The sequence below is a fragment of the Linderina pennispora genome (assembly GCF_002104995.1).
Source record: "Linderina pennispora strain ATCC 12442 chromosome Unknown DL89scaffold_7, whole genome shotgun sequence".
In the NCBI taxonomy this organism is placed as follows: domain Eukaryota; kingdom Fungi; phylum Kickxellomycota; class Kickxellomycetes; order Kickxellales; family Kickxellaceae; genus Linderina; species Linderina pennispora.
This window is the reverse complement of record NW_024468255.1, coordinates 482950-509564: the sequence shown is the minus strand read 5'-3', so window position 1 is coordinate 509564 and position 26615 is coordinate 482950. Positions and strand designations below refer to the sequence as shown.

At 54.0% G+C, this 26615-nt stretch overlaps 13 protein-coding genes and 1 non-coding gene across 14 annotated transcripts; 8 read left to right on the top strand and 6 right to left on the bottom strand.

Moving 5' to 3' along the window:
* The first annotated feature begins 327 nt into the window (after nucleotides 1-327).
* DL89DRAFT_267767 (phosphoglycerate mutase-like protein) lies at nucleotides 328-2217 on the top strand. The gene has a single exon (XM_040887658.1). The coding sequence runs from the start codon at nucleotides 608-610 to the stop codon at nucleotides 2012-2014; it is 1407 nt and encodes a 468-aa protein (XP_040743272.1). The 5' UTR covers nucleotides 328-607; the 3' UTR covers nucleotides 2015-2217.
* Nucleotides 2218-2393: 176 nt separating this feature from the next.
* Nucleotides 2394-2675, top strand: DL89DRAFT_267766 (uncharacterized protein). The gene has a single exon (XM_040887657.1). The coding sequence runs from the start codon at nucleotides 2423-2425 to the stop codon at nucleotides 2657-2659; it is 237 nt and encodes a 78-aa protein (XP_040743271.1). The 5' UTR covers nucleotides 2394-2422; the 3' UTR covers nucleotides 2660-2675.
* A 17-nt stretch (nucleotides 2676-2692) lies between these two features.
* On the bottom strand, nucleotides 2693-2765 carry DL89DRAFT_t80. The gene has a single exon. It is a non-coding gene; the product is annotated as a tRNA-Met (tRNA).
* Nucleotides 2766-3219: 454 nt separating this feature from the next.
* Nucleotides 3220-3506, top strand: DL89DRAFT_162961 (uncharacterized protein). The gene has a single exon (XM_040883692.1). The coding sequence runs from the start codon at nucleotides 3305-3307 to the stop codon at nucleotides 3461-3463; it is 159 nt and encodes a 52-aa protein (XP_040743270.1). The 5' UTR covers nucleotides 3220-3304; the 3' UTR covers nucleotides 3464-3506.
* A 2033-nt stretch (nucleotides 3507-5539) lies between these two features.
* DL89DRAFT_162959 (uncharacterized protein) lies at nucleotides 5540-7420 on the top strand. Its single transcript, XM_040883691.1, has one exon. It carries the CDS (start codon nucleotides 5736-5738, stop codon nucleotides 7305-7307), a length of 1572 nt encoding a protein of 523 aa, XP_040743269.1. The 5' UTR covers nucleotides 5540-5735; the 3' UTR covers nucleotides 7308-7420.
* Nucleotides 7421-8227: 807 nt separating this feature from the next.
* Nucleotides 8228-9457, top strand: DL89DRAFT_267764 (XAP5-domain-containing protein). The gene has a single exon (XM_040887656.1). It carries the CDS (start codon nucleotides 8278-8280, stop codon nucleotides 9196-9198), a length of 921 nt encoding a protein of 306 aa, XP_040743268.1. The 5' UTR covers nucleotides 8228-8277; the 3' UTR covers nucleotides 9199-9457.
* On the bottom strand, nucleotides 9188-11729 carry DL89DRAFT_267763 (DUF663-domain-containing protein). The gene has a single exon (XM_040887655.1). It carries the CDS (start codon nucleotides 11677-11679, stop codon nucleotides 9229-9231), a length of 2451 nt encoding a protein of 816 aa, XP_040743267.1. The 5' UTR covers nucleotides 11680-11729; the 3' UTR covers nucleotides 9188-9228.
* Nucleotides 11730-11900: 171 nt separating this feature from the next.
* On the top strand, nucleotides 11901-13194 carry DL89DRAFT_322926 (ribosome biosynthesis protein KRR1). The gene is made up of 2 exons (XM_040891364.1): nucleotides 11901-11983; nucleotides 12077-13194. The coding sequence occupies exons 1-2, from the start codon at nucleotides 11965-11967 to the stop codon at nucleotides 13180-13182; spliced, it is 1125 nt and encodes a 374-aa protein (XP_040743266.1). The 5' UTR covers nucleotides 11901-11964; the 3' UTR covers nucleotides 13183-13194.
* DL89DRAFT_267761 (uncharacterized protein) lies at nucleotides 13190-13626 on the bottom strand. Its single transcript, XM_040887654.1, has one exon. It carries the CDS (start codon nucleotides 13484-13486, stop codon nucleotides 13217-13219), a length of 270 nt encoding a protein of 89 aa, XP_040743265.1. The 5' UTR covers nucleotides 13487-13626; the 3' UTR covers nucleotides 13190-13216.
* Nucleotides 13627-13963: 337 nt separating this feature from the next.
* Nucleotides 13964-14656, top strand: DL89DRAFT_316899 (uncharacterized protein; the record flags this gene model as incomplete). Its single annotated transcript, XM_040891079.1, has 1 exon — nucleotides 13964-14656. One exon carries the CDS (start codon nucleotides 13964-13966, stop codon nucleotides 14396-14398), a length of 435 nt encoding a protein of 144 aa, XP_040743264.1. The 3' UTR covers nucleotides 14399-14656.
* A 1579-nt stretch (nucleotides 14657-16235) lies between these two features.
* Nucleotides 16236-18099, bottom strand: DL89DRAFT_267760 (uncharacterized protein). The gene has a single exon (XM_040887653.1). It carries the CDS (start codon nucleotides 17766-17768, stop codon nucleotides 16389-16391), a length of 1380 nt encoding a protein of 459 aa, XP_040743263.1. The 5' UTR covers nucleotides 17769-18099; the 3' UTR covers nucleotides 16236-16388.
* A 3320-nt stretch (nucleotides 18100-21419) lies between these two features.
* On the bottom strand, nucleotides 21420-23111 carry DL89DRAFT_267756 (uncharacterized protein). The gene has a single exon (XM_040887652.1). It carries the CDS (start codon nucleotides 22833-22835, stop codon nucleotides 21681-21683), a length of 1155 nt encoding a protein of 384 aa, XP_040743262.1. The 5' UTR covers nucleotides 22836-23111; the 3' UTR covers nucleotides 21420-21680.
* Nucleotides 23112-23783: 672 nt separating this feature from the next.
* On the top strand, nucleotides 23784-25477 carry DL89DRAFT_162900 (alpha subunit of cytoplasmic phenylalanyl-tRNA synthetase). The gene has a single exon (XM_040883690.1). The coding sequence runs from the start codon at nucleotides 23894-23896 to the stop codon at nucleotides 25409-25411; it is 1518 nt and encodes a 505-aa protein (XP_040743261.1). The 5' UTR covers nucleotides 23784-23893; the 3' UTR covers nucleotides 25412-25477.
* Nucleotides 25435-26543, bottom strand: DL89DRAFT_293202 (uncharacterized protein; the record flags this gene model as incomplete). Its single annotated transcript, XM_040890369.1, has 3 exons — nucleotides 25435-25472; nucleotides 25522-25529; nucleotides 25567-26543. 3 exons carry the CDS (start codon nucleotides 26541-26543, stop codon nucleotides 25435-25437), a joined length of 1023 nt encoding a protein of 340 aa, XP_040743260.1.
* Between the last annotated feature and the right edge of the window lie 72 nt (nucleotides 26544-26615).

Below are 26615 nucleotides of genomic sequence, written 5' to 3'. Positions count from 1 at the left end.
CCTGTAGCGATGCATCCAGAAAGAAGAAGAATATAAAAATGCTGCGGTTCGTGTGCCTGCCTGGGGGCATTGATTCACACGTGTCAATCAGCCAAAAAAAGTGTATATTTGAGATAGTTTTTAATAAGGTCAGCTTCTGCATGAGTACATAGTTCATACGCTCACCTGAGAACCCGTGCAAACTCCGCTCATAGTGGTCCGTCTGTATAGCACATTTGAAGTCCGAGCGACTGCATATGCATACCGAGGTGGTCCATAATGCAGATCGCGCCACGATTGCTGTCAATTAAAAGGCTCACTGCTTGTGCCAAAGATCAGCTGTCAAGCATCATCTGCCCATCAGAGTACTTTTAACATAACGGCGTGCAAATTCTCCAGCGGAAGCGGCGAAACGCGGATAGAACTATATCGCTGGTACTCTCGAAAAAGCAGCAGAAGCAGCGGCAGCAGTTGAACCTAGGGTCGGCCTTGTCCTCTCCCCTAGTCTCCCCCTTGCTCCATTATAAATTGCGCCTCTCATTGCCAACAATACTCGGAGAAAAACAAAACAGCTTCAGAGTCGCCACCAGTCTCATCCTTGTCCTACCTTGGCTTTCTATCCTTTACTATGCACCTCTTCTCGCCCATCTTCCTCGCCTCTATCTATGCCGCAGCCTCCACCGCTGCTGCATCGCCACTTCTCGGCCAACGGGACTCACCTTCAAACGAGACCAGCACCACGTACAACACTCCTGTTTCGCAGTATAACTTCAACGATGCAGGCTACACCTACTGCCAGGCCAACTACCCTAGCTCCAAGTCGTACAGCCCTCTCCCTAATGCTAGTCTGGAGATGGTACAGGTTGTTGTTCGTCATGGTGACCGCACCTCGTATACTGTCCTGCCTAACGAAAACGAAACATGGACCTGCGACGGAGTTGAGGAGGATACGTACCTTCATGAAACCGACAAGCCTCCAAGAAATACCACAGGGTCGTTCAAGCAGGTCATCGAGATCCCCAAGTGGAATTCCAAGTATGGGTTCTCGAACAAGGTGTGGGCAGGCAGCTGCGATATTGGCGAGCTAACTGATATTGGCAAGTCTCAGCACCGCAAGCTTGGTGGCCAATTGCGCGATATCTACGTCAGGAAAACTCATTTCTTGCCTCCCACACTGACAGACACTAGCTCAGTGTATTTCCGTACGACGCATATCTGGCGCACCAAGAACTCTGGCGAAAGTTTGCTTGGCTCGTTGTATCCTGGAAGAAACACGGATTCGAACGATGCTATTCCTATGCACACATACCCTGAGAGCATTGAGACCATGTACGAAAACACAGCTGCCTGCCCAAAGCTTAATAGCTATGTGTCGCAGATATACGGCTCTGCTACCTTCCAGCAGTTCCTCAAGGACCAAGGACCACTCATGTCGCGGATATCCGGCATTCTTGGGGTTAGTGGCTCTGTATGGACTGCTAGCTGGAGTGGCTATGTGGATGCACTGCTTCCGCGCAAGTGCCACGCCAAGCCTCTCCCTTGCCGCAGTGTAAATGGGACAAAGACCGATGACTGCATCACCGAGGATGATGTTAAGCAGGCAATGCGCAATGGAAGCTTCGAATGGACATACAAGTTCCGCGACCATCCTCTGTCGGGCGAATACATGCGTCTTGCCATCGGCTCTTTCTTGGCAACTCTACGGGACCAGATTCACGACCATGTATCTGGGGCAGCCAAGGCTCCAAAGTTCTCGCTGTATTCTGCTCACGATTCCACCGTCGCAACCATACTCGGTGCACTCAAAGCATCCAACGCTGATATGCTCTGGCCACCGTACGCTTCCAATATGCTGTTTGAGCTGTGGAAGAAAAATGACGGAAACCATGTTGTCCGTATCATCTACAATGGCCACATACTCCAGCTACAAGATGGTTTCAAATGGTGCGATCTCAGCAGCTGTCCGCTTGATAAGTTCAACAAGTACCTGGAAGCACTTATTCCCACCGATGTTGCGGCACAGTGTGCAATCTAGTTTTCTAAGCAACCTTTTATCTTTTACCTATATATAGGATTCTATAGTCTAAAAAATGTGTTGTGCGCCCGCTGCAGCTGTCCCTGACGTCGACATGTAAGCCGAACCAGGTGACAGAAAGCCAGGCGCTAACGAGAGCCCCGCTACAGCCTACAATATGGGGTAGAGTCTAACCTCTGATAAGTTGCACAGACGGCCGTATTGAAAACTCCCCTGCGCAACTCGTCTATTCCCTTTTCTCTCTTTTCTTAAGTATTAAATATAACTTTTAAATCCCCACATATTCAACATACACAACAGTGTGAGTGTGAATAAGAGAATAAATAATTTGTAGTGATATTTAATTATAAGGACAAAGAGAAGCAAAGGTTTTGGATGCGTTGATATTCGGAGTCCCTCAGCGCCACCATGGGCAAGGCCGAAACAAATGCGTACAAAGGCCCAGACAGACGATCAGCTTCTCTCCTCAGTCATACTTTTGAAAAGATATTTTTCCGTATACCCGATAACCGCTCATCCCCAAGGTTAGCATTGGAAAACATAGACATAAAAAGAGCAGGCATGTCCATGGCGTCATCAAGCAGAAGCAGCAACTTCTGGGATTTCAGACCAAAAGGAGTGCTGCGGACAGGCATGGAAGAGTAGGCGAGCAGCAGACGCCAGTGGAGCAAAAAAGACTGCCCGATGTGAGGCTCGAACTCACGACCTTGAGATTATGAGACTCACGCTCTGCCAACTGAGCCAATCGGACGGAATCAATGTAATCGATCGCTCAACCGAGCCGACTACCGTTCTGGTCTTTCGGCTTTAGATACATATAAAATTATCTGCTCTATCTGGCAGCTCGTGTTTGCTTTTCGCCTTCCACTTCTGCCTTCCACCTCTACTCGAGCCCCATTAAAACCGACAGAGTCAACGCATATATGCAACTCAATAGGTCTGCCATGTATCATGTCCAGTCTTCATACTGCCTTGATAGTCTGTCTGATTGATAGACGCTCACCCAAGTGGTATAGAATCATCGGCAGGCACACCTGTTGGAAGACCTGGCTCGGCCTATATCTACTAGATTTCTTACTAACATGTCATGTTATTCTCGTAACTGCTGGACTGATCAATGATGGTGCACATATTCGTCCTGCATAGTTCCGCCCTATACGCATGCTTGTGGCGATCCCAGCGGCCTCTTCCATACCAGCTGGATCGGCAGTCAAGTAGTTCTAGCATACACTAGAGGCAGTGCCGGCATAATATAGAACCTGGCAGTGTAGCTTGCTGACACATTCGACAATGGCTAGCCAACACATTCAAGCCAGTTTGACCACCAGGATAGCCACGTCGATATCCTCCAATTGTCTGCTCAGCCATGTGCTAAACACATTGCTTTCCCCTTTACCTTTCCAATCTCTCTTCTCTTGGCCCTACATGGAGCTATTCGCATTCTTGTAATGCACTCCATATCCATCACACTCCACCAGCATATCCGATTCACACAGCTAGACCTTCGTCAGATCTCACTGCTTCATTCATGCAAGCTGCCATCTCCCAACTATCGATTCCCGCCTAGACTACTCAACATGTGGTTTGCCCATCTTGCACTTTCTTCGCACATCCAATATCAACAAGCATATTTTCACCCTGGTTGTTTCAATCGTCCTCCACGAAGACTATCATTTACCAATAAGCACGTTGTGGTCGGGGGTTGACTATGTCTGCATGAACCCTATCATTAGATGAACCAATCAGCTATAGCTGACGATTCTGGGCGATTATCTGTGAGCATATGCATCAGCTAGTTCCATACAGCCAATGATACAAATGAAAAGATATTCGCTGTTCACCGCTCTGTGCATCCAATAGCATTATCTCTAGAGATGCACAGTGCAATCTACTGAAGACTGAGGTGGTTGGCTGATTGAGTGATTCTATTCTTCATGGCACTACTGCAGCCATATCAATCATCAGTTCATGCAGTATGCGCCGCAGTATTACATGCCTATTTGGCCAATGATTGTGAAGGCAAAGTGTGAGGTATTGCAGCGTTCTAGAAGCACACTGCGGTCTGTGTACCTTTAAGCAGTTGCACAAAAATGCGACATGTTCGGGTCAGGAGTGCAATTGAAAACTGCAGTAACCAAAGTAGCAAACACCCTTCTGATGAATGGGGTGCCACCATTTTTTGTTCAATCATCTGACAACAATAAGTTGCCTGGTCATATCTGCTTGGTGTTTGCAGACTTGCATGCACAATCAGGCATGAATGGGAAAGACTTGAATTCCAAGGCAGATTGTTCAGTGCCTGAACTTGCCTTCCCCCTTGGCCACTTATTAGCGGGGCGTTTTGTTCATTCTTGTGTTGGGTATTGCTTTCTCGAGGTGACTCGACAAGGCAGGGGATGAGGCAGAGGCTGGAGTTGGCCACCTTTCCTCCCTCTTTCGGCATTGCCGCATTGTCCGAAGATTCAGGACTCCAGTGTGGCCAGTCTGAGCCTCAGCCCGGTGCCAGAAACACTGTAGTTTTCACCTATCAATTGTGAAATCTTCTGGGACAGCGTGTTACTGGAGTGTTGGGCAGATTGGTGTGTCCACGGGTGAATCGTAGATTTGTGCAAGGGAAGCTGAAGTTGAAATGAAGGATTTTTCTGGCACGGCGACTAACCGCAGTGGCGCGCTTGATGACGAAATAGTGCATATATGCCAGTGGTCGCTGCACATAGGTTTTGGTAGACAGCGACAGCCGATGTACTGTTGGTAAATGTGCTGTATGTAGTGCCTGATTATCGGCATTCGGAAATTGAAGGCGGCTTGTGAATACCCATGCGTGTGCGGGCAGAAATGCGGTACATCAGCCAAGAAGTAGTGCCCCAAGCATCGCGCCAAGCAGTTAAAAGCCTGCTAACCTGATGAGTGTGCAGTGTCGCTGGGCGCCTTCCCCCCATGGACACCTGCTTGTTGCATCGTCGCTGTAAAAAACGGATGTTACAAAATTCGTCAGCACCGATGATGGTGGGACTTATTCATCGAGTCCCTATTGTTGGGTGGGCCAATCAACGTTTTACGGAATTGTGACGAGCAGGGGGGGTTGTGCTATTGCCAGCGAAAATTTTTTTATCGCCTGTGGGGCCTGCCTCGCCAATCGCCCGTATCCAGCTGGTGAGTAAAAGCGCGCATGCATTTCTCTTTTGTTAGTCAGTGGATGAAGGCCAAACCAGTTTTACTGTATTACCAAAAACGAATCGCACTCATCCGTTTTTTCACTTTCTTGTACAGGAAAACGTGAAGCTGGGGTCATCCACTTCTTTCTTCCACTCAAGCTGTCCTATTATTAAATCTCTCCTTTTCTCTTTCTTGGTTATCGCACTGTTTTGCATTCAGCCATATAATATCTTGAAGCAGGAGACAGAAAATAAACTGGCCGACAGGTTATTCTCGAGTCACTGCCCGCACTTGCTGCTGTCACTTTTTGTACATCATTTCTTTCACACCAACCTCACTTGTCCGACCTTTCTTTTTTCTTCCCATACCCTGTCTCTGCAACCTTTGACGCGACACGCTTGTTCTCTTTTCAACATCTGTTGCGCTATTTTATATTTTGCAAATAGTACTTCAGTTTCAGGGGTAGACCAGAAAAAAGGGCCCTTTTCTGAATTAGAAGCCTTCCGTCTTTCCATACTCTTGCCCAAAAAAAGGAAACCACCACACAGGGATACGCGCGAACACGATGAATGGTAACGGCGAAAGGAAAGCGGGGTATCACCTACCAGGTATTCGGGCTCTGACAAACAACGAGCCTCCACTGAGCTCAGCACGACCTCCGCAGAACATGATGCACTCACAGCACCAGCAGGCACCATATGACTACGGGCAGGATCCCCAGGGAGCACCGCCGCGTGGATATCCTGGGCCGCCACATTACAGTGCACCGCAAACGCCGATGGTGTACCAGCAGCCGGTGCCGGCGTACCAGCAGTGGGAACCGCAGGTGTCATCAGGGTATCAGCAAACAGCAGGGCGGCAGTACCAGGGAGGCACAGAACGTAGTTACGAGCGCGACAGAATGCAGGTTGACACAGGCATGTCACACAGCCAGCCTAAGCCTTATTATTATCAGCAGCAGCAGCAGCAGCAGCCACCACATCCTCGCAGCAACAGTAGTGGATACAGTCAATACCCGCCGCCACCGCCGCCACCCTTGTCATATCCGGCCGGGAATTCGTCCCAGGCACACCCAAGGACAGGAGGCCATGTGCCGGGCGGATTCACAGGGCGGGCTGATCGAATGGACACGTCGCCGACATCACAGTACCCACCGACATACGGACCTCAGTACTACAGCGGCGCACCACACCGGATGTCACCGCACGAGCAGGCACCGCAATATCAGGCAATGTCGGGGCCCGGATACCCAGAGTACGCACAGCACAGCCCAACAGTCATGCAGGAGCCGCGCGGGGCGATGGTGGCAGCGGGTCCAATCAGAGGCAGCGCGCCGCCAGTTCACGGTCCAGCGCCGAGCCACACCACCCAGCAGCACAATTCGCTGGTCCAGCGCCCGCCTGCGCGGCCCCTGCAGCCGCCCGCGCCCCAGCCGCCCGCCAGCCTGCCAGCACACCGCGCTCACGCCCGGATGGGGTCCGGCGGCAGCATCCCGGCAGGGCACTCTGCCAGTCAGCAGCCCGCAGCCCAGCCGGCGGTCCCAGTAGCCCCAGCGGCGTCATCACGTGGCGGGCGACGCGACCGCAGCCGGCAAACGCAGACGCCCGATGGCACGGCAAATCCGGAGCTGGTGGACGATGAGGCGCGGGAAGCCCACGAGGCGCTGATGAAGCGACGTAAGCGCAATGCGCAGAGCGCAGCGCGTCTGCGTGAGCGGCGCAAGAACCGCGAGCAGGAGCTGTTCAGCTCGTGCCAGCGCCTGGAGTCGCAGATCTCGCAGCTCGAGGAGGAGCTGGCGGACGAGAAGCAGCGGGCGATTAAAGATATCAGGAGGCGAGAGGCGGATCCGGCGGCGATTGAGGACAATTTGCAGGCAGGCGGGATCCCCGAGACCAGGCAAGAGAAGACGAATAAGCGGCAGCGCACGGATGACAGCGAGGCTGGCGGGAAGCGCACGCGGCCGATGCGCGAGCTCGACCAGGTGCGGCTGGACGATCTCAGGTCCAAGATTGCCACGCTAGGAAAGCTCAATCAGCAGGTGTGCGTCAATTTAGGTGTCCTCAGGCAGGAGATTCGGCGGATCTCGCAGACGATCATCACGCAGAAGGACGGTCAGCAGTCGGCTACCGCGGCATGATGAAGCAAACAAAAAACCATATTTGAACTTCCCCCTCTTGTAACCATCCCCCCATTACACATTTTTCCGACACTAGTGTCAGCCTAGACATGAAATCCTCTTTTGCTAATTCTAATTTCAGTCCACCCCCCACCATCAAAGACATAAACATGAAAACAAAAACAAGTGGTGCTGTAGAACAGGGATTATCGTGCACATCAAGCCTCATGCAGCTCATTCCTGGGGATGACTGCATGGCCTGGGCTGTTATTGCATCTCTCCCCAAATGAAATGCTGCACTACAGTCGTCCAGTCACTGGCATGAGTCATTTTTCCGCAATGATGACGATCTCATGTAACAGGTCCAGCGAGAATTTTGCATGTGGGGCCGCTAAAAGGGAGCCATTCCAGAACATGCTGTGTCAAACTATTGCGTGCACTTGATGGTATATACACATTTACGAAATGGCGCCACTGGGCTTCCTCCTAATGTCTTTGTTGTTCAGCACTGGTGAATGGTCACAAATGTATACGAACAAAAGCAATACCAGGGGTACTACCGGTGGAGGGGGACAGCAGTAATCAGCCTGACAATACAGCAGTAGACCGACGTAGAGTGTGCCATTAGGCAAGCAATGATGTCAGTGGCCGGCAGTGACAAATGTATGTGTGGCTGCTGCCCGGAACAGAAAAAAAGGGGGTGATAAGAAGTATTAGTTGGTGGCGCTATGTACTGTGGGGGGTTCACTAGGCACTTCTAGCAGCAAGGGCGGGGTGTGGTATTGAGTTGGCCGGTAGTTCCAGTTGCGAGGTAGTCGCTCATAACGCCTTAAGGAGGAGAGTGTCGACAGGCTGTGAGACTCGGGAAATGGGGAGTCAGAAACCACATGTGCCATAACCCACGCGGATACTGCATAATGATGGATGGCAGGCTAGTCGGGGGGTTTCTGGCACCACTGCCATGTAACTCGGACCCTCATTTTTAAAAGCCATGGCCCTGGACGATAAACGCCGCCTAACCGACAAGCTACAGCAACAGCGCGCCCGCGAGCACACGGAAACCGAGTCGAAGCGGCGACGGATCATGCTCGACAACACGGTGAAGCACAGCTCGGAGCGGTTCGTCGCGCAGGAAAACTCAGTGGAAAGCAAGCTGAAGCTGTCGACGGTCGGACTAGTGAAGCTCGAGGAATTCCAGCGCATCAAGGGCGCATTGGAGGAGGAGCGGCAGCGCAAGGCCGCCAACACCCTGGTGGATAGCGAGGCAGCCAGGCCCAAAAAGCAAAAGAAAAAGAAGATTGCGAAGCTGTCGTTTGGCGACGACTCGGAGGAGGAGGAGGAGGTAAGGAAGAAGGTGGTGAAGAATCCGGCAGTGGACACGAGCTTTCTGCCGGACGCTGAGCGCGATGCGGCGGATGCGCAGGCGCGCGAGCAGCTGAGGCAAAAGTGGCTTTTGGAGCAGGAGAAGATCAAGGACGAGCCGGTGCTGATCACGTACAGTTACTGGGACGGCACCGGGCACCGGTTCCAGGTGTTATGTCGCAAGGGCGACACGATCCGGCAGTTCCTGGACAAGTGCCGGGGGCAGGTCAAGGAGCTGCAGCATACGAGCGCCGACGCGCTGGTGTATGTCAAGGAGGATCTGATCATCCCGCACCGCTACACGTTCTACGACTTTATTGTGAACAAGGCGCGGGGCAAGTCGGGCCCGCTGTTCAACTTTGACGTGCATGAGGATGTACGGCTGGCGAGCGATGCGCGGGTGGAGCGCGGTGACTCGCATGCGGGCAAGGTGTGCGAGCGCGCGTGGTACGAGCGCAACAAGCACATCTTCCCGGCCAACCGGTGGGAGATGTACGATCCGGAGCGGGACTACGGCACATACACAGTCAAGGACACAAGGCGGCGGTGAAAGGGGAGTGTATTTTGGAAATAAAAAAGATTAAGTCTCCATGGCCTCGGGCTTGTCGGCGACAGGGCCGGTCCACTGGTGCATAGCGGCGGGAGTCTGGGTGTGCTCGGCCCAGATGTCGGTGTTCCACTTGGGGAACACGCGCTTGTACAGGTTCATGCATACGGTGTCCATCTGCGTGACCGGGCCGTCGAAGATACACTTCATGTAGCCGTGGGTACCCAGGCTCTCGGCGATGTGGCCCGTGCGGCCGTACTTTGTGTGCAGCTGCACCGGCTTGAACCACGCAATGTCCTCGGGGCTGAAGAACATGTACCGCACGACTGCTCCGCGCTTGTGGATCTTGTACGGTGCGCCGGTCAGCACAATGCGCTTGGCCAGGATGCGCGCCGGGTTGATCTCCAGCGACGTGCCGGTGCCGACCAGCGTGGGCAGCGGCGAGTCGTCGGCGGGCTCCGGAAGGTACAGCGAGATCGGCGACGCGCCGAACTGGATCGGTGCAAACACCGTGGCCACGGTGACGCGGCCGTGCTGCAGGAAGCGCTCGAACTTGTGGACGTTGTTGGTGCCGGGGCCGCCGCGCGTGTGCTGGCTGAACAGCGGGCGCACCGAGTACCGGCGGAAGCCGCAGTGCAGCACCAGCGGGTCCTTGGAGCGCACCGGCGCCGTGTACTCGTCGTTGCGCGTGACGGTGAAATGCATGACCGACATCTGGTGCTCGTACTGCAGCAGCCCAAACACCACAAACGGCCGCGTGGGCGAGAACTGCGCGGCGGCTGCGCGTGGCACCTGGCGCAGAATCACACGCACATGCATGCCGGCCTTGGCGGGTGCGTCGTCGGTCTGGCGGACCACGCGCTGCTGCGTGTGCCGCGGGTTCTCAAACTGGAAGATCCGCGCGTAGTCCAGCGGCAGGTTCTCGTATGGGTCCCACGGCGACGTGCGGAAGCTCTGCAGCCCGCGGTACCGCGCGAACCGCTCACGTGCTGCCATGTCGCGGGGCGTGTCGACCTCGTCGGGGAACTGCAGGTCGTCGCGGTTCTCAGCCGCCCGGCTCTTCAGGTACTCGCGCAGCTGCCGCTCCTCCTCCTCCGGCGACAGCGCCTCCTCCTCGTCGTCATCGTCCTCCTCCTGGGCCTCCTCAATCGGGTTGCCGTGCTGGTCGATGCGGATCTCCTCGTACTCCTCGCCCTCGCCGGCCTCGAACGGGTCGATCTCGGACCCAGATTCGTCCGACTCGTCGTCATCCATGCTCGAGTCCGAGCCGCTGTCCGATTCGTCGTCCTCATCGAGCTCGTCGGCGATCCACGCGGCCTGGTACGTCGACGTGCCCTTGGGCACGCGGATCACCCGCTCGGCCTGCATGCGGGCCTCCTCCTCCTCCATCTGCTGCATCTGCTCCTTCCACCCGGCCATCTCGTCGTCCTCGGGCCACGTCTGCTCGTTGTTGAGCTGGTCCGGCTCATTGGCTGCCACCAGCGAGTCCTGCAGCTCGGGATTCGGCTCGTCGAGCAATGTGGGCTCGCTGTCCTCGTCAATAGCGTTGGCCTTGGCTGCCTCCTGCGCGACCGGCACATTGTAGATCTGGTCGATCTGGAAGTCGCCAAAGTTCGGAATGTGTACGAGCCGGTTCGCCGACAGGTTGGCGCCGCGCAGGTAGCCGGTGACGGCGAGCCGGCCGGTCTCCGAGTCCTCAGGGCTCGGCTCGAACTCGACATTTTCAGCCAGCATGTAGGGGCGGATCTCGCGCCACTTGATACGTCTTGGCACCTGGGACGTCAGAATGCGCAGAATGGCCAGGGCCTCGGTGTCTGACTCGGTCGCATACATCTTGTCGGCCTCAGGGAAGAAGTGGCCCATGAAGCTCTGCAGCGACTTCTTGACGTCGTTGCGGCGCTTCGCCGGCACTGCCTCCAGATACTGCACCACCGGGAACACCGACGGATGGCCCTGGTTCTGGATGGCCGCCAGGCACTGCTCGCCAAACGCGTCGACCTCGACCTCAGCCGACACAACCGTGATCATGTAATCCGCCACCTTGCACACATCGATGATGTCCAGCAGGTTGCGCTGCACCTCGACAAACTGCACTGTCTGCTTGAACCGCTCGACATTCAGCACGTGCCGGGTCGCCGCCATGTCGCTAGTCTCGCCGATGCTCTGGTGCAGCTGCGCAACCACTGCGTTTGTACGTACGTCGGGGCAGAGCGGAATCACCGCTACGATCTTGGGCGCCCGGTGCCGCCCGCTGAAAATCCGCGTGCTCATCAGCAGCTGCTCGCGCTTCTTGCGCTGCTCCGTCCGCACTGCGTTGCGCCGGTCCAGCCGCGTGTGCTTGCGCTGCACCTTGCCCTTGATTGATGCCCGCTGCGTCTTGCCCTTGGCCTTGTCCCGCTGCTGGTTCTTTGTTGCATGCCGCCGCTTGAACGCCTTGTGCTTCTGCTTGAGCGACGCCCGGTGGTGGAACGCTTTCTCGACCATTTCTGTATATAGTTGCTTTTTTTTTTTCTAGTAAGAGAGCTCGGAAAGAAGTTGCTGTCTGACCTGTATTTCTTGCCAGTCCCCCGATCTATGGTCTAGGGGCAAAATTTTTTTATTTTATTATATTTTTCTGCTGATCAGGTTAAGCCGTCCTGGATCAAATATTTCGCGCCCGATTTTTTTTAGCTCTTTTGCAAAATCCTTCTTTGCTAGCTTTTCTTCAGCTCGCCGCTGTCTCATTCTTATTTTTATTCACATTACACATTTCTGCCCACAGAACCAACCATGCCCAAGGACAAAGGAGGTAAGCCAGGAAAATAAAAGCAGCAGCTTGCTCGCTGCCATTATCTCCACACCCACCAGAGACACTGCAACCTGACTTGACCCGTGCTTTTAGACTCATCGGACGAAGCCCCGCAGAAGCTCGAGCCGATCAGCGCATTGACCATTCCCGCAGAAGAGATGAAGAAGGCGCTGGAGTTCAAGCCTGAGCACATGGCGGCGCCGCTGCTGGAGGAGTCGAGTTTTGCAACGCTGTTTCCCAAGTACCGCGAAAAGTACCTGCGCGAGATGTGGCCGCTGGTGACGAAGGCGCTAGACAAGCAGGGGATCGGGTGCCAGCTGGACCTGGTGGAGGGCAGCATGACAGTGCGGACGACGCGCAAGACCTGGGACCCATATGTCATTATGAAGGCGCGCGATCTGATCAAGCTCTTGGCGCGCAGCGTGCCGTTCCCGCAGGCAGTGAAGATCCTGGATGACGAGATGGCCTGCGATATCATCAAGATCGGCAACCTGGTGCACAACAAGGAGCGGTTTGTGAAGCGCCGCCAGCGCCTGCTGGGGCCGAGCGGCAACACGCTGAAGGCGATTGAGCTTTTGACCGAGTGCTACGTGATGATCCAGGGCGCCACTGTCTCGGCAATGGGCCCGTTCCGCGGCCTGAAGGAGGTGCGCCGCATTGTCGAGGACTGCATGAAGAACGTGCACCCGATCTACCATATCAAGGAGCTGATGATCCGCCGCGAGCTGGCCAAGGACCCGAAGCTGGCGAACGAGTCGTGGGACCGTTTCCTGCCACGCTTCAAGAAGCGCAATGTGAAGCAGAAGAAGCCAAAGACCGCCACGAAGAAGAAGAAGGAGCTGTTCCCGCCCGCTCCCACCCCGAGCAAGATCGACCTGCAGCTCGAGAGCGGCGAGTACTTCTTGAAGGAGGACGAGAAGAAGGCCCGCGAGGAGGAGAAGCGCCGCAAGTCTGAGCTGGAGCACCGCATGAAGAAGGAGGCCGAGCGCGAAAAGGCCTTTGTTGCGCCCAAGGAAAAGGAGGCCAAGAAGCACAAGGAGAGCAAGAGCCAGAAGGCCAAGGAGGAGAAGAAGAAGCTGGAGGACCTGAAGAACAAGTTCAAGGCCAAGGCCGAGAGCCGGGGGGCCGAGAAGCGGGCCGCCACGACTGCCGATCTGTCATCGTACGTCGTCACCAAAAAGTCAAAGAAGTCCAAATAAATTTTCCTTCTCATGTCCCTCCAACAAAAAAATGCTACACGGTCTTGTATGTCGCCCGACTCGACGCTGCCACGCCCATGGCAAACGCCGAATTGCGCAGCACCTGGAACCGCGCCTCGCCCGTGCCCGCCATCTTGAACGTCGCAACCGTCAGCGCCTGCCACACGCCCCGGTGGTCGTCGAACGGAACCCGGATGATCGCCGTGGTGCCGTCAAATTTCAGAATGTCAATAGGCGTGCCGCCGCCGCTTGCCCCCAGCCATTGGTTCAGTGTTGTGGCCAGGTGGCTCCGGAGCTGCACCATGTCGATGGGGGGCCCCGGTTGCGCCGATTCTGTCACCAGTACGATCTGGAAATAGTAGAATGGCTGCTGCGAAATTGTCGTCTTAAATGTCGCTGGGGTACGTGTGTCGACTTCCATTTTGTGATGTAAATATTGCTGTGTATTGCGGACTATGCTGGAGAAATGGATTTTTTAACTGATTTCAGCAATGTACCTTTGGCAAAGAGCTCGATAGAAATGGGTTTTTGATTTGGCACGGCATGCTAAATTATAATGTCTGACACAAGGCGATACCCATGGATGAATCTAGTGCGCTGAATCTCCACGCGTTATGAATGCTATGGCAGAGCAGCACCGATCTCGATCATTAACATGGCCAGCCAGCTGCTGGACCTGTGTGGCTGAGTATCACTGTGCAATGCGGGTGATCATTTATTATATTTCACTGGGCCAGAGAACAGATCGTTCTTACAGCCATCCAGCGGCGAAACATGTAAAATGCCTTGGCAGAAGCGTGTTGTCTTCTTTCTTTCTTTCCTCCATTGCCTCTATATCTTTCTTCACATACCTGATTCTTTAATACCATTGGCTAACCACCAGTTCACCGCAGAAGAGTTTTTGGATATATTTTCTTGCTCTTCCAGTCTCACCGAAGAGCAGAGGGCTATGATAAAGCGTGGGGGTCTCTGCTCTTTATTTCAGATAGGCCAAAATCACTTCCGTAGGGTTGTTCCGGCCGCCCTTTCCTTCGATCTGGATCAATTTGAACTGATGATGGCTCTATACCGACTAGCGCAGACTGGACCCGCTGTTTCTCATGGCACTAAAGATGGTGCTGGCACCACTTTCCACAAACTCAGGGAGAATCAAAATCGCACAGCAACCACTGGTAACACCAAACTACGTAGCTTTAACTCTACCACATATCGGTGATGCTGCAAATGAAAAGTATGCTACAAATACTTGATCTCAGCAACCATTCACAAATAGGGCATGCAGATACGGCAGCCTGCTGGTTTGCGGATCAGCAAGCATGCCCCTATGGCACTCCCAGATACCCATGCCATATATAAGGCAATGGGCGAAATGGTGCTTGCTGAGTGTCAGGAAAAAGCATTGGATGAGCTCTTCCATGATGTTGGTCTAGAGTTTCTGAGAGCAAGGCTTTGCGACAATGTAGTTGATATTACCAATATGGATAAGGTCTTTCCCTATGAGAAATATGTACAATAGTCCTGGAAGCAAGAGAATGCCAAAGTCTTTGCTGGCAATCCTGCGATTGAAGGCAATATTGCTTGGCTTGATATATGGGCTGTGTTCGAATTTGAGTGAGCAGGCATTGGCTGCTATGACTCTGCAGTGACTGGCAAGCTTGCAAGTCACCCCATGCCTATGTGGGAGAGCCAGCCGCGTAGCTGTATATTTGGAGTGACTGCCGTTAACGGAATGCTCATGCTTGTGCTCAATACGCAAGACTGCATTTGGTACCGGGATATCTGCATGCTTCCATTCATTGATAACCAACAGCCAAAGCTTCTGAGTTGTGATGAGTTCAAGAAAAGTGGTCCTGATCTGCACACTGGTAGTTTCAGGGATGGTGCAGCATACTCACTACATTGATGACCACATCATTCAGCGACTTCGGTATTATTGTGTCTCAAGTGCGTGGACTATTCCAGCCCATCTACCAGCCTCACATTGGTGTTATACCTTCTCATGGGCTGTACCAAACCCAGCTGCAGTTTGGACGATATCTCCGCTTGGCTCTCCAGCCGGGATGCTGCATGCAAGATTCCGGTTCTTGAGGATGCAGGTGGAACAATTGAAGAGTGCATGCACCAGATTGTGGACAGCACAGAGGTGCACTTGAAACTATCTACAGGCTACCTGGGTCTAATAATACACAGAAAGATGCGCTTATGGAGCGGTTGCAAGGCCTGGATACCCCAAATGAGCAGCTGCTGTGTGGCCACATAGCATGGCTTAAGAACGGGGTGTCATTTAGCAAGCCAATTCCTGCCCAATCCTTGCCACTGTGGAGGGAGATGCTAGCTGCACTGTATAGCCTCTTGTTTTCTACATACAAGCCAGTGTGGACATTATTCGACTGGATATCGTATGATCCGTGAATGTCTGATTTGTCGCTCCCGGTGTGACTTGACGCGTTCAGTGAGCTTCTCGAAAGTGTCCCACACAGAGCCCAGTTTGGGTAGTTTCCGGGCTTTCTGCATGGAGTTCTGCCAGGAGAACCCCGATGGTTCCGATGGTTCTGATGGTTCCGAGTGATCTTACTGATGGCGAATAACAACGTGGCGGGGCCAAATACCACACCACCAATCAGCTTACACGAAAATGTTACACGTAGCGTCACCTAATCAATGTTCCTAATACATGCATCAGCCATATTAAAATAGCAAGTGCATCCCCTTGAGAAGACATAGTGTCCTTTGTAGAGTGAGTAGCTCATCTGTTGGGGGGAGATGCTATGTCCGCAATGTTTGAGCAAGTACAGGTGGATTCGCTTGTGGTCTGTACCACGTTCCTGAAGCTAGCTTGGCCGATAGCTCCTGGAGTGCTGTCGGAATCGCAACAAGGTCAACTGGCATACGCCTAGCAGAGATGAAATCCAGAGAAGCAGTGCCAGGCACACTGTCAGTTTTAGATAGTAGGTCGGTATTCCTGACTTGATATAGCTTCACGGCTGGGTAGAAGAAGTGGCAAGATAAACAATATTTTTTAAACAAGTCGAACGTGGGGGAAGAAAACCAAACAATAATATAACTCGATCTCGAAGAGGGGGTGTGTACGAGGGCTAGAAGCAAATAAATAAGGCGCCGACGAAGGAGAATACCGTGCAGCAAGAGTGAGCGAGCGAGCGAACGAGCGAACGAGAGAAAGACAAGCAGGTATAAACATAGTACATTCACTCCGAACTCCTTGTCGATGCACTCCGGTCAACGATAGCGGTGGCCTTCTCTGGTACATGCAGGTGAGCCGAGGCAACAGCCGATTCGGCCTTTGCCTTCTGCTGCAGCCCTATAAGAATATTCTCACCGTTGGGCAGCGAGCGGATGATCTCCTGCATGTACATGGCTTCGCGCTTGAGCTGGTCGTTGTTGCGGCGAAGGTAGTAGATGTACTCTGTAGCCTTGCCGAGGATGGTGGCCTTGTTGAGCTTGGTCGCGGCTTCAACGCCATCGATATGTGTGTCATCCTCATCATCAGAGTTGTCGTCGTCGTGTGCACCAGCCTTCTTCTTGGGCCGGATGTGCTGCAGTGCAGGCACCGAGTTGCGCAGGTCGCGAATCCGGTCGTTGATGTTGTTACGATACCGGCGCTCGATTGCATTGTGGGCTACCTTGCGCTGGTGGTGGGTGGGCACAGAGCCGTCAGGGAGCGTGGACTGGACGGGCAGCGACGTAGAGGTGGGAGTGGATTTTAGGCGGCTAATTGGGATTTTGGCGCTCGGAGTGTGGGCGTTTGCCATGGGCTGGAAGGCACCGGGGCGTGGTACCTGCGACAAGGTACCTGGGTGGTATGAGGCGATACGCTGGATGCCGATGCTGGACGGAATCGGCATGGGGCTAGTGTCTCCGTCATGTAGGGAGGTCTGGCCATACGAGATCGGCATGCTGACGCGCTTGCTGAGTGGCACACCGACCGGGAACGACGGCAGCCCGGCTTCCTCGCACGTGCGCTTGCCAAGTAGGCCCGCGGACGACTGCGGGTTCATCATGTCGCGCGCGCCAGGCGGCAGCAGGAAGTTGCCGCTGGACGTGGCTGGGGGGTTCAGGCCGAAGCTGCTGGAGCTGTACGAGCTGGGCTGCGGCGCCGTGAACATGGTGTTCAACGATGATGTGTTGAAGCCGGAGAACGAGTGGCTCATGGGCGAGCCGATGTCGGTGGTGGTGTTGAGCAGCGGGCTGTGGCCCTGCATGCTGACAATCGGCGACAGCAGCGGCGTTGTGGCCATGCCGCTGGCAGCGTGTGTTGCTGAGAGGCCGGCGGCAGCAGCTGCTGCCAGTGCGGCGTCGCTTGGCGGCAGGTCGCCAAATTGCGGAGGCTGCAGCGACTGCGAGGGTGTTACACCGATCGACGCGATTTCCAATGGTACCTGTGCCTCCACCGGGTAGCCTGCCGCAGAGGATGCGAGGAAAGCTGCCATGGTCTGCCCGTTGACGTTGACATCGATCATCGCCTGCACTGCCGGGTCGGCGCCGGTGGTCGACGATAAAAAGTTGCTCAGCGCGTCAATATCGCTGGATGGCGTTTGCTGTATTGCTGTCGTGTCTGGGTCGCTCATTACTGGCCCTTGGAACATTGTCTGCGACTGGTGAGCGTCCATATGTCTGTGTTTGGCTGTGTATCTCAGATGCAGCTTGGGTCGGCAGGTGAGTTAATGGGTGCGGATCAGAACTTGGAGCAAGTAGAAACAAGAGCAAATCCGGCTAATTGTATGTCAAGGAGGGGGGATTGTATAATAAGCAGGAGGGGCGTCGCCTTTACAATGGTGTCGCCTCTGAAAACAAGGTGCTTTGGTAAGAGCAGGGAAAAACCTTGAAAGTGAAATGTCGGTAAGGATAGAGGCAAAAAGTGGAAAAGAGAAGTGAAGCTGCTGGAAGGAAGCGGTTGTGAGGAAGTGAGTGGAAAAAGGAGCCTGGCACCAGAGTGAACACAAGCGATCGGCTTTATACTCCTCAAGCAGCCCGGGCACTTTCCGTGCAGGCTTGGGTCTTTCCCAGCACCACCCCGGTGATCTCCTCCTTCCATGCTTTCACGGGCAAAGCCCGAAAGGGGGCTTTGCTGTATTCCGAGCGCAGTGGGGAAGAATTGCCAATTGCCAACTGCCAATTGCCAAACAGCCTTGCTGCCCCTGCCAGTGGTATCTGGAGAGGCGTGCTTTGGCTCGGCTTCTCAGCACAAGAAAGTTCGCTGCGCTGCTCCAGCAACATTCGAAGAATTAATTCCCGTTCAAGCACAAACCGTCTATTCACAGCAGCGACCCGATGAATAAAGAGCGAGTAAATTCTTGCGGGAATGGGGTGGCAGCGACAAGCCAAAATAGAGGACCACTGAGGCAACCAGCACACACCCCACTGACTCTCCATACTTGGCGTTACACCAGTACAACATCCATTCATAAGCAGTGCTGCTTTTTTGGGCTAGAACCCAAACGGATCCAGCTCGCATTGGCCCTCGCCTGGGAGCTGTGTGCAGGGAGTTCGCTCTCTGTAATTTTTGTTCCCGCCGATGTTTGTTTTTCAGGCGCAGGAATTTGTGCCTTCTCCGAAGGAAGCTCCTCCACATGCATTTTCATGTTGACCTTTCCGTGGCTGTATGCGCCCGCGGGAACCAGACCCGCAGCCCTGCAATAAGAGCACCCCCCGCCGCTACTAGACATGGCACACTGCCGGCTCCGTGTTGGCAGAGATGCTTATGCATGCCTCTCGGATCGGTTGTGCTGGGGCCTAAAGAAAGCAGTCTGGCCAGGCAATTGCCACCAACAATGTGGTCCTCTGCTGCCTAGGGCTTGGCAGCAGGCGCGGGAGACTCCTCCCTGCAACCCGATAGGCAGCGCTGGTCTGAGCTGGTTGCCGAGCAGCAATTATCTGTACCCGGCATAATGCCTCGATTGGGAAAAAGTGCTGCGCGCATGTGCGGCGAAATTCAGCGGATGGATCTAGGAGCATCTTTTTTTATCATTTTTGAATTTCGGACAGACGGCCGATATTCAAAACATTTTCTGCCTCTGATTTCGTGGAAGATTATGCCAAGGCCTGCCCCAGCCTACAAGACAGCATGTCCGTCTGTTGCTCGGGATTTCGTCATCCGGATGCAGAGACCAAAACATGGCCTCCGTCCCCTTGGGCACCCGACACTGCTCGGCCGATTTTCGGACGTGCCCAAGGCATTGTTCTCAACATCCTGCAAATCACATACCTGCAAATTTTCGATCGGTCCGCTGTGGATCCGAGTCTCAACTTTCGCTGTCCGGAGCGTGTAGCATCCGAAGCCCCTTGATGACCAATCCTGTGGAACTGAGGAGAGAGTTGTAGCTCCACAGCCAGGGGCTGCCGGGTGGGGCTCCGTGGAGAACATTTCCGTATTCTACCGCGGCCAGGGGCTACGGGTGGGGACGGATTCAGCCAGACACGTCGGTGTAACTAGCAGCATTAGCCATCACTGGCCATTTGGCATATGCCTCTGCATCCTATGTTACCAGTCAGTTACCACGCACACACACACACACACACACACACACACACACACACACACACACACACACCCACCCACCCACAGCCAGTGTTGGGCGGTGAGTGATCGACAGCTCGGCCATGCAGAGGTGGGCCAATCGGTTCTACACAGGCTGAGGGATTGGAAAAGTTTGTCTAATTCCCGAATAATCGTGGTTATTTTTAAGAAGGAGCAGATGCTAGAGCTGCAGTGGCCAGAGGTGTCATCGTGACCTGCACTGACGCAGAGAGAAGGATTGTGCTGCCTTGTCAAGATAGCACAGGCCCACAGCCTGCTTCAGCTAGGAGGTGAGCAGATGGCTCAGGAGCACCTCCCCACGTACCAAAACCACGCCGGACAGGCATTGAACGAATGGCAGACCCCACGCCGGCATTGCTCCCGGTTCCTCGCTCCCTGCAATTCCACACCTTCTGTCCCAGGAGCGTGTGCGTCTAATTGCCATTTATCACAGCCTCGCGAGTCTCCAGGTCATCCTCAAACATGAAAACGTTGGTGGGAATGTCCTTGAAGTTGGCAAACGGGCTCATTGCGATAAAGTACAAGGGGGTTTGAAGTGGAAGGTGCGTATCTTGCGTATGTACAAGAATAGAGAAAAATTATAAGGAGCAAAAGGCTATTTTAAGCGTCCTAGATTACCATGGTCAGAAAAGAAGGAAAGGCTTGCGACTCGGGAGGGGACATGTCAATACTTTTATATATCCTGTGGCGAAGCGGTTGAAAATCACAACTCGTCACCTGCATTGCCGTGCGCTGTTTTTTTCTTTTTCGCAGAGGCAAAAGTGACACCGACATGACACTCTCTGCGACACTTGCCACGGGGGCTCTGCATGCTAACCTTATCTCTGCCAGATTTCATGCTTCTGTGCCGTTTCTGTTTTGCATTTGAACCAAGTGTGCAGAAAAACCGGCGCCAAATGAATTTTTGCTATGGCTGTGCTGTGAAAAAAAGGCTGCAAAATAATGCCTGCTGCCTGCCCCACGCTGCACGCTGCGCATTCACTGCAGAAAAGCATGACCCGCATCTTACAATCGCATCTGGTGCAACAAGAGGGCTTGCCTGACACCGGGGCTCAATGTACTCTGGCTTCGGGCTCGCTCCCAGCCACCGACCTGGAGCAAAAGACTGCCAAAGTAGGGAGGCTCAGGCGTAGCCACAGCTTTCTGAAAACAACGTGCGCTGTGAATGGTAGCAAAGGGAGCGCAGCGAAAGAATAGCTAAGAGGAGGGACCATTATTCGCGGTCATACACAGTACCAGCCGCCGAACAAACCGTGGCCTCAATCACCATCGGGGAGGGGGGACACTGCGACGGAGGTTAAAAAAGTCACAGCGCGCCTCTATCCCTCATAATATAGACGTCTCTACTTGTCTTGGCTGGAGTCACACCTATGCATGCCATACATCCCTCACCGCTCAGCGAGGAATCTTTGGCTGCTCTAATTTTGGCTCTCCGCGGATGACCCAGGCCGCTTGACTTGCCCAGCCAATGCCCACATAAATCCGCAGTGGAAAAAGTGCTGGAAATCACCAGCATGACGTACGACATGCGCATCGCACATTTGCCGATGGCCTTAATTCGCCGGGATGGGATATTTATACACAGCTACATGTGAAAGGCGGACAAGCTGTGTCGTGTCCCACTGTTTTAGCGTTGTCCTGGCTCCCACCCTCTTCGCAAGCTGGTTTTCCATGCACATTATCTGGCTCCAAATGAAGTAGTTGCTTGGTTGTCTCGTGCTCACATGGGCACTGGACGCACAAAGAGCAAGCGGTTGTGCAACAGCTAGGGTGATCATGGGAGAGCAGGTGGCGTGCTTGGGTGGCGTACGCTTGGTGCTAATAGAGTGCCAACTGCTTTTCCAGTACTGCTAAACTGTCTAATCACCCAGCACACTGACAGACTGTGACGTTTCTAACAACAAAACATATATTGGAATTGAGATGCTCGTACTGTGGAAACCTAATCTAGACGGTGCTTGACCCACATGCCACGTGCAAACTGGTCGACCTTGCGAGCAGGCTTGCCAATCTCAAAGTCGGCACTGAACAGCTCCTTTTTGGCATTGGGTCGGAACTCTGCCATCAGCAGCCAGCCACTGCGCACATAGTCAGTACCAGCTGAGTTACCGTCACCAGTAGTGCCATCAGTGCGACCTGCGTACTTGCCCTTTCCAAGTGTCATGATGTCAACAAACGTGTTGGCAAATGGCTCCATCTGGGCCTTGGTAACACCATAGCGGCCTGAGGCGAAGATGCGTGAGAACCCAGCAACATCCAGGCTGCCGTGATTGTTGTCCTCACCTGACGAATTCTCCGGGATATAGCCCCAGCTGTACACCATGTTGCCCTTCTTGCCCTTGACTGGCTTAGTGGTACTGAAGAACCAGTCGACCGATGCTTTAACGAAGGAGTCATAGAGCTTCACCTTGCCAGGATTGTCACCGAGAAGCTCATGCGCAATGGCCAGGTTCATAAAGCCGTAGTTGAACATCATCTGCTGGTTCCAGGGAACAGTTCCACCTGATTTGTAAACCGAAGCCTTGCTGAAATACTGGCGCTTGTTCCGCGAGACGTCCAGCAGCGACTTGAGGATGTGGTCATCGACAGCCTTGTCCGCCTGCTTGACGTATGTCTTTGCGCGGTCCAGGTAGGTCTTTCCATAATTGTGTGGATCCTTGTCGGGGACCTGCGAGTTCAAGATTGACTTGGTGTTGAGGATGAGACGAGCACAGTATCCAAGATGGCCGACTGGGTCGCCCTGCTCTCCACCAGTAAAAACTTTACCGTCGAGCTTTTCAGTACAGTCAACCCAAACCGGATCGACGCGGCCGGTCCAGATCTTGCATCCCTTGCCCATGTCATTGCGAATTGACAGGACGGTGTCGCAGAAGGTGATCATCTTGTTGAGGATGGCGACGTCGTTCGAGATCTCGTACATCATACCGAGGGCTTTGGTGTTTTCACCAGATTTTCCCTGAGCCCATTCGTTGGCTGACGATGTTGATGGCTTCAGTACCTGCATTCCGGTCTTGAATGAGTCAACTTCCTTCTTTGTCACTGGTCCGTCGAAGCTCTCGACAGTCATAGAGTTGGCTGCAAGGCAGGAGAGTGCCATGGCTGACATGGAGAGAAATGCACGCGTAATAATCATAGTGGTTCGATTGCTTGCAAGTTTCGATGTGCTTGGGGTGAGTGAGGTTGCTAGGATAAAGAATGGAGAGTAAAGAATGCGCGATTGTTGTATTGTTCTGGTGTGGTCTGATACAGCGAGACAGCATACTGTTTTACGGCTGTTTTATACACAAGAGTTGACAAGGAGCTAGCCATCGTACCGTACCTTTACGATATCTTCATAGCGCGGGTGTTTGTAATTTGTGTCGTTGAGTAAATGCCAAGATGTATCAGCGATTTGAATTCTTCAACATCAGCCATATTGCTGGAAAGAAATACACGCCCATTCCTTTAGAGATAAATTAATATTAGACGTCATTTTCCAAGTATTTTTAGAATCTGGTCTTTCTAGCGCTTATAGACAATACTTGATGGTCTGTACACGACTGCACACACGCGAAGAGGATAGTCTATTTTTACAGAAGGTATTTTATCTGCCAGATACTGGGCCAGGTATACATGTCTGCTTCCTACAAGAAGAGACTGTGATGAAATGGTCAATGGTTGGTGGAAAGGTATTTCTGGCTCATGCCAAGAGGCTATCTTTACTTTGAATGAAATTAAAGGCAGGCTGTCTCGGCACGGTTTATGCAGATATCAAAGAGGATTATCCATGAGGGGGAGCCAAGTCTAAGGGCACACCTGGCCACAGTCTATATGATCCATAGCAGTTCACTGCAGCAATATGTCCATGCTAGTATCGTGAGCAGAGATAGCCGTCCCGATATTCGCTGGGCAAGACGAGGGAATCAGCGACAGCTTCAAGCTCAGTGATAATCGCCGAAATCTGATCCAGACCATGAAGTGATTATTTTCTCGAAAACAACAGCTGAAGGTGAGTCAATTTTTTGGGGGCAGCGGTTTATAACGTGGTTCGGTTTACTTCCAAGGGCTACACTTCTCTCCTTTTTTTTTTTGCTTCAATCACAATTCCCCTACTTTCCACACCTCGATTACGGGCAGGCTAGGCAAAAGGCTCTATTTGTTTTGTTAATTCCTACGATGAGCGACGATTTGAAGCTGAACATTCTGAAGAAGCTCGACGCTGAGGGCAGCATCAAGGACACTAAGGATGCGTTCTCGGGCGTGGCGTCTGAGACCATCCTGGGTGCTCTAAAGAGTCTTGAGAGCCAAGATAAGGTCGCGTACTCGACGCTGTCATCGGAGGTCTGGACTTTGACCCCCGAGGGCCAGGACCAGCTGGACAACGGCAGTTACGAGGCGCAGATCTACAACGCAGTGCCCGAAGGCGATGAGGGCATCACCGTGGACGAGCTGAAGGCCAAGTTTGGCAACGTGGCGAACCTGGGCCAGGGAAAGGGCTTCAAGAACAAGTGGATCAAGAAGAACGGCAGCAGCATCGTCCGCCTGGCTGCGTCGATCGTCGACCAGACCAAGATCGATCTGGAGGAGGTCAAGGCCTCGGGGGTTCACAGCAAGAAGGACGTGGTCAAGGACCTGAAGCGGCGCAACCTGATCAAGCAGAACAAGATCGTGTCGTACTCGGTGTCCAAGGGCAGCAACTTCTCGACGGAGCTCAAGAAGCAGATGACTGATCTGACGGTTGAGATGCTGCAGAGCGGCGCGTGGAAGACTGGTGAGCTGAAGAAGTTCAACTTTGACTCGCTGGGCGTGTCGCCCAACGGCGGACATCTGCACCCGCTGATGAAGGTGCGTGAGGAGTTCCGCCAGATCTTCTTTGAGATGGGATTCGAGGAGATGCCGACCAACGACTTTGTCGAGTCGTCGTTCTGGAACTTTGACACGCTGTTTGTGCCGCAGCAGCACCCGGCGCGCGACCTGCAGGACACGTTCTTCCTCAAGGATCCGGCGATGGCGCAGGGCCTGCCTGAGTTCTGGGAGACGGTCAAGAACGTGCATGAGAAGGGCGGATACGGGTCGATTGGATACCGGTACCCGTGGGCTGAGGCCGAGGCCAAGAAGCTGGTGCTGCGTACGCACACGACGCCTGTGAGCTGCCACGTGCTGAACAAGCTCGCGCAGGAGCCGTACCGGCCGGCCAAGTTCTTCTCGATCGACCGCGTGTACCGTAACGAGGCGGTGGATGCCACGCATCTGGCCGAGTTCCACCAGGTCGAGGGTGTGATTGCCGACAAGAACATGTCGCTGGGCAGCCTGATTGCGTTCCTGGACGTGTTCTTCACCAAGATGGGCATCACCAACCTGCGCTTCAAGCCCACGTACAACCCGTATACTGAGCCGAGCATGGAGATCTTCTCGTGGCACGAGGGATTCCAGAAGTGGGTCGAGATCGGAAACTCGGGCATGTTCCGCCCCGAGATGCTGCGCCCGCTGGGTCTCGACAAGGATGTCAAGGTCGCTGGCTTTGGCCTGTCGCTGGAGCGCCCGACCATGATCAAGTACGGCGTCGACAACATCCGTGCGCTGGTCGGGCACAAGGTCGACCTGTCTATGATCGAGTCCAACCCGGCGTGCCGGCTGGACAAGAAGATGGGCAAGGAGGTGTTCGAGAGCAAGAATGTCGAGGTTGAGAACTAAGATTCTATTGATCGGCTTCTACTCTACTCTGAATAAATGCAATGATCTGGTCCAGATCCGCCTGCAGGTTGTATTTGGCCCATGGGTCGTGGTCGCGGATGGCGCTGAACTCGTCGACCTCGCTGGTAATGTCGGGCATCAGCATGTAGCTGTACCGGCTGCCGCGCGGATAGAACCGCCGCACCAGGTTGTTGGTGTCCAGCAGACGGTAATAGTTCCGCAGCAGTCCCTCCGTGCGCTCCTCGCCAAACACGTAGACGGGCTTGTGCAGAGAAATGGCAAGTGACAACGAATCCAGGTCATCAGCGCTGACAACAACCTGCGACGCGTTGACAAGTATATCGGCCGGCGACACGCTTGATGTGGCCAGGTCCACAGTCCGGATGTGCTGTGGCATCTGTGCTGTCAGCTTGCGGCGAAGCGACTTGTGCAGCTGCTTGGAGAGAACCATCGTGATGTTCTGCGTCGGCAGGTGCGCTAGCGCATCGAAAAGCCGGTCAACATCGTCTACCAGCATGTGGAACCCAGAGGGCTCGACGCCCGGCCCCAGGCACACCACAATGTTGGGCTCATTCGACACCACCGCCGGCGTTTTTGGGCTGCCGCTGAATGGGAGCATAGTAAACAGAGCGTTATCCAGCTGGTCGCGAGCAGGCCCCTTTGCACGCAGCTTCATCTGGTCCAGCCTCGAAAGCAACAGGGCATCGATGGAGTTGATCTTGGTATCCGGCAGGCCATAGAACACGCTAAAGGAGCGGCCCTGGCTGCGCTCCTTTGTTTCGAGCACGCCCATCAGCGAATCCGGCGATGACCCAATGACGACTCTCGGCAAACCGTCGGCCTGCGTGTTGGTATCTGATATGTGCGAAAATGCTGTGCGGGTGGGAGAGACCAGGCTTTGCAGGCTGAGCATTTGGCGCTGCATTAGAGGGGGCAGGCGGGCGGGCTTGGGCCGCTTGATCGTGTAGGGCAGGCCGAGCGCGGTGGCCAGGGCGGTAGCCCGGAGCTCGCGCAGGGGGTTGGCGTCGGAGATCACCCAGGCGAGGGGCTGCAGCGATGAGTGCCGTTCGGCGTGGTAGCGGCGCAGGCAGGTAGAAGTGGTCCGGGCGGGCCAGATGGTTCGGGCTAGCATTATTGACTCGGAGATGAAAAATGAACAGAAGGTGGAGGGGTATCGCAGAGGGGACGTGGTTGGGGCATGCAG

Bases quoted from the DNA above. Each gene is read 5' to 3' on its own strand.
- DL89DRAFT_267767 (XM_040887658.1), top strand. From the start codon at position 608: ATGCACCTCTTCTCGCCCATCTTCCTCGCCTCTATCTATGCCGCAGCC.
- DL89DRAFT_267766 (XM_040887657.1), top strand. From the start codon at position 2,423: ATGGGCAAGGCCGAAACAAATGCGTACAAAGGCCCAGACAGACGATCA.
- DL89DRAFT_162961 (XM_040883692.1), top strand. From the start codon at position 3,305: ATGGCTAGCCAACACATTCAAGCCAGTTTGACCACCAGGATAGCCACG.
- DL89DRAFT_162959 (XM_040883691.1), top strand. From the start codon at position 5,736: ATGAATGGTAACGGCGAAAGGAAAGCGGGGTATCACCTACCAGGTATT.
- DL89DRAFT_267764 (XM_040887656.1), top strand. From the start codon at position 8,278: ATGGCCCTGGACGATAAACGCCGCCTAACCGACAAGCTACAGCAACAG.
- DL89DRAFT_267763 (XM_040887655.1), bottom strand. From the start codon at position 11,679: ATGGTCGAGAAAGCGTTCCACCACCGGGCGTCGCTCAAGCAGAAGCAC.
- DL89DRAFT_267761 (XM_040887654.1), bottom strand. From the start codon at position 13,486: ATGGTGCAGCTCCGGAGCCACCTGGCCACAACACTGAACCAATGGCTG.
- DL89DRAFT_267760 (XM_040887653.1), bottom strand. From the start codon at position 17,768: ATGAGCGACCCAGACACGACAGCAATACAGCAAACGCCATCCAGCGAT.
- DL89DRAFT_267756 (XM_040887652.1), bottom strand. From the start codon at position 22,835: ATGGCACTCTCCTGCCTTGCAGCCAACTCTATGACTGTCGAGAGCTTC.
- DL89DRAFT_162900 (XM_040883690.1), top strand. From the start codon at position 23,894: ATGAGCGACGATTTGAAGCTGAACATTCTGAAGAAGCTCGACGCTGAG.